This window comes from Chlorocebus sabaeus, chromosome 13, assembly GCF_047675955.1.
Source record: "Chlorocebus sabaeus isolate Y175 chromosome 13, mChlSab1.0.hap1, whole genome shotgun sequence".
In the NCBI taxonomy this organism is placed as follows: Eukaryota; Metazoa; Chordata; class Mammalia; order Primates; family Cercopithecidae; genus Chlorocebus; species Chlorocebus sabaeus.
This window is the reverse complement of record NC_132916.1, coordinates 61,563,169-61,571,236: the sequence shown is the minus strand read 5'-3', so window position 1 is coordinate 61,571,236 and position 8,068 is coordinate 61,563,169. Positions and strand designations below refer to the sequence as shown.

General features: G+C 43.8%; 1 protein-coding gene across 6 annotated transcripts in view; it reads left to right on the top strand.

Moving 5' to 3' along the window:
• Window positions 1-395: 395 nt before the first annotated feature.
• IL20RA (interleukin 20 receptor subunit alpha) overlaps window positions 396-8,068 on the top strand; it is a 45,440-nt gene continuing 37,767 nt past the window's right edge. For 2 of the 6 annotated variants that reach the window (XM_008006895.3, XM_073022524.1), the window contains exon 1: window positions 400-727. Coding sequence is in view for 4 of the 6 variants with exons in the window: in XM_073022524.1 (XP_072878625.1) it covers window positions 640-727 (88 nt within the window). In the remaining 2 variants the exon portion in view is untranslated. Of the gene's footprint in view, window positions 728-8,068 lie in introns of all 6 variants that reach the window. The other 4 variants (XM_008006894.3, XM_073022523.1, XM_008006891.3 and 1 more) reach the window with 4 other exon arrangements.

Sequence of the window (8,068 nt, the reverse complement as noted above, 5' to 3'; positions counted from 1 at the left end):
GGCGTGTAAGAGGCTATACCATATAGGTGTGTGTAAGTACCCTCTAAGATGTTCACACAAGAAACTCGCCTAAGATGCATTTCTCAGGAGGTAATCCTGTCATCTTAAATGATGCATGACTGTAAGATCTACGGCTGAGTGCCTAACTGTATATTGAGAAATAACTCTCCATTTCATCCGTCTTCCGGTATTGAACTTTAAGTGACCATCAGACCAGCCTAAATACCAGAATCTCTTTGCAATGCGCTCACCTCGCTCATTACCAGAAGGTTTTACCTGCCTAGTGACTCGGTTGGTCTGGGCATGAGCCCGGAGAGGTGGAAACTTTCAGCGTCTCAGGACTGACAGTCGAGTGGCTGGGGACTATAAATCCCCGAGAACTGCCCTCGCGCTACCATCCAGCTGGGTAGTCGGGGACGCGCGCGCGGGGGCTGCGCGAGTCGCTCGCCCCTGGTTCCTGCGGAAGCCCGGGGGACGCGGACGCGGCCGCGGCGCCTCGGTCCTGGGCCTCGGGTCGCCTGAAGCGTCGCGCGCAGAGCTTCGGGAGAGAAGGAGGCGCCGCGCCGACGCGCTTGGCTCCAGCGGGCATGGGACGGAGCAGTCTGCTGCCCCCCGACATGTGACCCAGCCCCGCCGCCCATGCGGGCTCCCAGCAGCCCGGCCCTGCGGCCGCTGCTGCCGTCGCTGCTGCTGCTGCTGCTTCTGGCGGCGCCGTGGGGACGGGCAGGTAGGTGGGTCGCGCCGCCAGGTGCGGGTCGGGGATGTCTCCGGGCCGGGGCCCCGCCGGTCAGAGCGCGCGGCCGAGTTCTTCCCTCCCGCTCGCCGGCCGGGTTTCGCTTTCGTGCAGGCGGAGTACGAGGTGCGCGGGGGCCGGCGCTTCCAGCCCGGGGGTGCGGGAAGCCCGGGGGACACTCGCCGCCGCCGCGCGCACCCTAGCTCGGGGTCAAGTTTGCAGGACTCCGCGTTCCGCACTTTCGGTCTGGAGGATTGAGGTGGGGTGGGGGGAGTTCGTTCGGAGGCGCTCTGCGCGGTGCCCACAGCCTTTAACTTGCCGTCGGGGACGGTAACCATGCGGGGCCCCTAGCCCGCACGTCCCAGGCTCCCGCCACCACCGCCGCGGCCGCGCCGAGGCGCCCCTGTGGATTCCGCGTCTCGGCCGCCGGGCCCCGCGGTCCTGCAAGCCGCGCGTCGCGAGATCCGCGCTTTAAAAACCAAACTCCCTGAAAGGGTCAGCCCCGAAGGAACTGGATCCAGAAAGACGCAGCTTCTTAAAGTAAGCTCCCCCTGCCCTGGGTACGCCGTTGTTTCCTTTGCAGTTATGACCATGTACAGACAGTGCTCTTTGATTTTTCAGAAATAACAAAAGGTTTAACTCGTTTACGACGTAAGGTAACTGAAGAGCTCTTTCGTTTTGTTTGGTTTTTAAGTTTAAACTCTCTACCAGTTGGAATCCAGTAAACCAGAATGATTCACCTGATTGCTTTCTTTCCTGTATTTCTCGTATATGAGAAAAAGATTTTTTTAAAAAAAACAGAAAAACAAAAAACAAGATATCTGGGATCCTTTTTTTAAAAAGTTATTTTAAAAAACAACAACAAAGTTTCTCCAAATACTGAGCTTTGTAGACACTTGGTTCAGGCCCCGCTGTCTTTTAACCCAGAACTGAACAGTAAGAGTGAATGCGGGAAGAAAGTTGACGGTGAATCTGGAGTCCTTGGTAGTTAAAGAAGTTAAGTTCAATATAGTTACAACGGTAAGAAAAGTATGCACACAGATCTTGAAGAGATTTTCAATGATAGCTATTATACATAAAATATTTTATCTTCTAAATTTATCAGAAGTTATAGTTATTTTGCCTTTTAATATTCGTGGGTAAGCTGAATGGGAAGAAACGACTGACGGGCAAATATTGAGCCTTCAACTAACAGACAGAAATTTGTTTTTATTTTTAATCGAAGAAAGAAGGCTGGGCGCCATGGCTCACACCTGTAATCCTAATACTTTGGGAGACAGAGGCATAGGTGGGAGGATTGCTTGAGGCCAGGAGTTTCAGACCAGCCTGGGCAACATAAGGAGACCCCTGTCTATACTGAAAATTAAAAAAATAAAAATAAAAAACTAGCCAGACATGGTGGCAAACACCTGTAGTCCTAGCTACTCCGTGTGCCCAGGAGTTCCAAACTGAAGTGAGTTATGATCACACCACTGCATTCCAGTCTGGGCAAGGGTGAGACCCTGTCTTTGTTGGGGGGACGGGGGAACAAAGAAAGAGAGAAAGAGAAATAAAATCGTTGGGTGCTGACATTACCAGGTAGTAATATTCTTGACTTCAAAACAAAATTCGCAAAAGAAACAATAAGAATGCTTTTCTGACCCAAGAGACCTGGATACTTTCTTAGCTCTTCTTAGTGTGTTCCTGTCCTCTCCTGGGTCTTCGGGCTAAGGTCTAAGGACTGCTGGGAAGACCTCCTTAGAAGCTGTATGTAGTTACCTGAATACTACCTGCTCTTAATTGAAGGTTTAACTACAATGTCTTCTGTACAACATGGGCTTACTAAGAGTTCTATGACTTTGCTACTCTCAGGCAGATTAATGCTTTAATGCTCTCATTTTTTGAACTTTTAAAAAATTTCATCTCGCAGCTCAGTGCCAGATCAGGCTGTAAAATACCAAAACATCCAAAGCGGGGGGGGGGAAAAAAAAAAAATTCGTCATGTCATGAACCTTGTAGGGAAATCGTGGTATTTCATTTCAGATAAAGTTGTAATGGAATTCAGAATGTCTGTGCGGCCCCCTCAAGGCAGGTGCAAGACACTGTCATTCACTCTTGGACCCCTCCAGGGACAGAATTTCACAGGGAAGTTTATCCTTATGGCTTATCAAACTCTGCCCTGTTGGCCTATCCCATATCCTGTCCTCAGGAAAGATAAAGAACCATGGTTAGCATAATATACACAGGCATTTAAAGTCACTAAGATAGAGTGGGAGACGGTGACTTCTCAGGTCATGTGTCTCCCCTGCTCAAAGCCCTTCAGAGGCTTCTCCTGTTCCTGGAATCATTCTCAATTCTTCTACAAGATCCTGTGTGGCCAATTCCTGTCTGTCTCTCCAACATTATCTCACACCACCTAGTTCCTGCTATCCTGGCCTTTTTCTACTTCCCAGAGCAAGCCAAAGTGTTTCCCATCTCACTCATAGTGGCAGTTCCTCCGGAAGTTCCTACTGGAGATTCATACTGGCAGCCCCTCTGCTAGAATGCCACTGTCCCACTCTATCTGCAGCTAACTCCTGCTCAGACTTTGGCCTCTCACTGCCAATGGGCTTCCCTCAGGAAGGTCTTCCCTAGGGAGTTGAACAATGAAAACACATGGACACAGGGAGGGGAACATCACCCACCGGGGCCTGTCGGGGGTGGGGGCTAGGGGAGGGATAGCATTGGGAGAAATACCCAATGTAGATGACAGATTGATGGGTGCAACAAACCACCATGGCACATGTAGACCTATGTAGGAAACCTGCATGTTCTGCACATGTATTCCAGAACTTAACGTATCTATATATCAAACAACCAAAAACAACAGGGTCTTCCCTAAATCCCCAGAGAGGAAAAAAGTACATCTTATGATGTCTGTTAACAAATAAACCTAACTTGAGTTTTGGAGCTTTAGATTGCAGTCTAAATATTAAAACAACTATGCTTATTAGAATGAATTAATGGAGTGCGAGTATTTGTCAGAATGTCTCTTCTTTGATCCAAACATGGCAGCATTCAGTATTTTATTTCACTGAGAAGTTATTCCTGGAAATACTTCACTCACACACACACACACACACACAGAGACATAAATGATTCTAGTGAACTAATTAAACTTGCAGAATTATTTTCTTTTTTTAACTTTTAATTTTGAACTAATTTGGGACTTGCAGAAAAGTTTCAGAAACTGCACAGGGGGATAAAGAGTTCCCATATCCCCCTCACCTAGTTTCCCCCAATTAGAACATCTTATGTAACCATTGTACAATGTTCAGAACCAGGAAATTAACACTGGTATAACACTACTTACTAAACTGTAGACCTTGTTGAAGTTTCACCCGTTTTTCCAATAATGCCCTTTTTCTGTTTCAGGATCCAATCCAGGATCTCCCATTACATTTAGTGATCATGTCCCCTTAGTCTCCTCCAATTAGTGACAGTTTCTCAGCCTTTCTTTGCTTCATGACCTTGATCCTTTTGAAGAGTCCCGGTTACCTCTTCCTTAGAATATCCCTCAGTTTGGGTTCATGTAAAGTTTCCTCAAGCTTAGAATGAGGTTATTCCATTTTGGCAAAAATGCCACATAAATTGTCACTTCAAAGGATTTGTAATATCGACATGTCTTCTTAATGGTAATGTTAACCTTCATCGCTTGGTTAAGGTGGTCTCTTCAGAGTTTACTATAAAGTTACCATTTTTCACTTTGTGACTAATAAATATTTTGCAGACAGATACTTTGAGATTATGCAAAAATCGTGCTTCTCCCCAAACTCACACCCAACTATTTTTAGTATCCATCAGTGGATTTTGACTGCAACAGCTACTATGTCTAGTAGTGATTTTTTATTTCACTCTTTTCTTCCACATTTATTCATTGGAATTCTGTTGCAAGGAAGGGCCATCTTTTTTGCTTTTTTAGTTATTTATTCAATTGGTTAAGTATATCAGTATGGACTCGTGGATGTGTCTTATTCTTTCATTTATAATCCAGTACTATCATTATCAGTTTTATTGCTCATGCTGTTCCAGCTTTGGCCACTAAGAGTTCCTTCAGTTTGGCTTCTGTGTCCCTCGGAGGAACCCCATCTTTTTTGAGCGCTTCATTAACTTTCTAGCACCAACAGCATTCCAGACTCATCTGTGTTTTCCCTGCCCCAGGCCTGGAATTAATGACTTCCTTAGGAAGCTCTGGTTCCTTCTATTGGAGAAAGGTGTTTAGAAACTAAGATTTGGGTGTGAGGCATGCTTATTGCTACTGGAATGTTGTTTCTAGGTGCTCTCGGTGGACAGAGCTGAGAAATATGTGTGTGTAGACTAACCTAGTTATACACACACATCTATATTTCTGTATCTATCTCTGGGTGTGTATATATATTTAAGACCGTGAGTTTATAATGGTGCCACCAATTTCAACCTAACAGTCAAGGTTCATTCTAGCCCTCCTGTTTCATTTATAGCTTCTTTGTCTAACAGTGAGAAACCCAGATGTCATTATCTACAATAGATGTATTTACCTAATTCTAATATAGTTTCAGGATTGCTAACTCATGCTCCTGTGAGAAAAACATGTACTTACTAAATTATAGCCTTTATGTACAGTTTTCTTGTCTTAAGCTTTATAATATCCGATGAAGATACTATTGACCAAAGTTACCTGGGTTAGTCCTTTTTTTTTTTCTTTACTCCTTTTGGTGTGGTTCTTCTATCCATTTGGGAGAAGTTCAGTTCATTTGTTAAACTGCTTGTATTACAATTTGGGTTCCCCCCATGCTAGTTGTTTTGTTTGTGGCGTTTGGGGTATTAGGCAGCTAGGTGAAATAATTACTGTGCTTATAAAAGTCAGAACTATACAAAACAGTTTTCTCAGAGAACTGTGGCTCCCTCCTGAGCCCTACTACTCCCTTTCTGTTCCTCACCATACCACCACCTCTTTCGCATTACACTATAAATGTGATTACGATGTTGTACTTACGCTGTCATTGTGATATTCTGACAGCATTTCTACTTTGTTCTTGGTCCACATTCCATGCCCTCTCCTTCATTTCTTGTTTATTTTTTCTGAATTTCTTTTGCACCGATGAGCAAATATGTGTATGTTTTAAGATCCAGTTCTAAATCTGATTTCTGTACTGCACCTCATGGAAGATTTGTTCGCTCAAGTGTTCTTTTTATCGAAAAAGAATGTCTTCTTTTTCAACCTCTCTCCTATTGCCTTTCAGGCAGATTTGGGGTGATTTCTTATCTATAGATTTGCAGGCCTCGCCATCTATCAGCTTGAGGCCCAGCCCCAGCCTCCCCAGAGAGTATCATGTACCCAGCATCCAAGCGTATGGCTATAGGTATATCCAGCCTCACTCCTCACAATGTGTACTCCTCCTGCCTGGAACTACTCAGCTTCCTATAGAATGAATTCAAGAAAGGCAGTATTTGCCACCTGGAGATCAAGGAGATTGGTTTCCCATGGGAAGCGGCGAGGAATGGGAACGAGGTAGTAGGGCTGAGGAGGAAGCACCGCTTCCCTGATTATACCTTTTCGTTTAGCTCTGACTCTTAGAACCATGAGGTAGGACGTATATATTTCATTTACTTATAAACTGTGGGTAAAGACAATAGGCAAGTGGGATTACTGCTGTAAAATTAAGATTTCAGTATAAACATTTCAACATAAAAGCATTTGCTGTTTTTATAATTTTTTAATACTGCCTGTCTCTATGTTGCCTTTTTTAGTGCTTGGCATAGTATTTTTCACAAAATGGTTGTTCAGTAAAGTTGTATGGTTTGCTTAAAATCAACTTTCATTATATGCATGACATTTTAAAAATGACTTTCTATTGCACCGTTTTCTTCAAAGTACAGTTTTACCAGGTGTCATTGACATGTTGACTTCCATATTGATTTTAAAAAAATGATCATCTGAGGCTTAAGGCAGCATATATTTTATGGAGTAAAACCACGTTATCCATCTTAATTATAACATTATACTTTTGCTATCATCGTGATGTTCTGACAGTATTTTTACATGTTCTTAGTCTACAGTTTATGAGTACATGACACAAAATACAGAAACATGAATTAAATCACTTTAATCAATTCCAAGATCGATCAATTACATATAAAACTGGAGAACAAGGTCGAGGGTAATGGCTCATGCCTGTAATCCCAGACCTTTGGGAGGTTGAGGCAGGAGGATCACTTGAGGCCAGGAATTTGAGAGCAGCCTGGGAGAGACCCCATCTCTACAAAAAAAAATTTTTTTTTAATAGCCAGCCTTGGTAATGCCTAGCTACTTGGGAAGCTGAGGCAGAAGGATCACTTGAGCCTAGGAGTTTGAGGCTGCAGTGAGCTATGATCTCACCACTACAACTCCAGCCTGGGCAACAGAGCAAGGCTCTGTCTCAAAAAAAAAAAAGGAGAACGAAAGAACTATAGAAAGAAAGCATGCTGGTCAGAGACATTAAAATTAAATACTTCTTCTGCTTTATCTTTCAGAATTCCTTTTGATGTAGAAACCCAGAGTTGACAGGACCTTAAAGGTCACCTCACCCAGCTGCCACTCTCTTGATTGTCCTCTGCAGCATCACTTCCAAGTAATGACCTGTCTGCTATGTGAGCACCTCTCATCACAGGATACTCACTACCCTGCACCCAGGCAGGCAGGATGTCCTGTCACTGCAGATTTCAACTATTAAAAAGTTCTTTCATAAAATGAGCTGAGCCTTGATCCTTCAATTTTCACTTATTGTTAGTCCTCATTCTAAGCTGATGAAGTCATATTGGACAAGTTGTTCAGATCATTGAATGCAACCATCACATTTCCTCTGTGTCTTCTTTCCTCTCCAGAAAACCACTTCCCCAGAAAACTGCCAGGTGCCTTCTCTCTCCCAGTATTTCCAGTGTACGTTCCAGTTTGTTTGCAGCCTCTCCGGCTGACTTCCTATAGATCATGATGAGACTGCACAATGTTTGTTAGAAGGTCTACGACATTCTAAACACTGAACCTTGGAAGGTTCATTTACCCTCCAGTGATTCAGCATCAGGTTCTTGATGAACACAGGCCTCTGATGTCTAAAAGGCACCCTCCTTCCTTATCTTTGTTGTCATCTGTGAGACTCAGACCCTCATTCAAACGCAGAATATCATATTGCTCTGGAGGTGATTTTGTTTCTGTTTGCTTCTTACAGTATAGAGAATGAAAGTATGGCATAGTGTTTTATCTAGAACTTATGACAATGGTCTTAAATGCAACTAAGGCTACTCTTTTCTGAAAGGACAATTTTTATTGACTATAAATATCTATACGAAATTGGGTCTGTT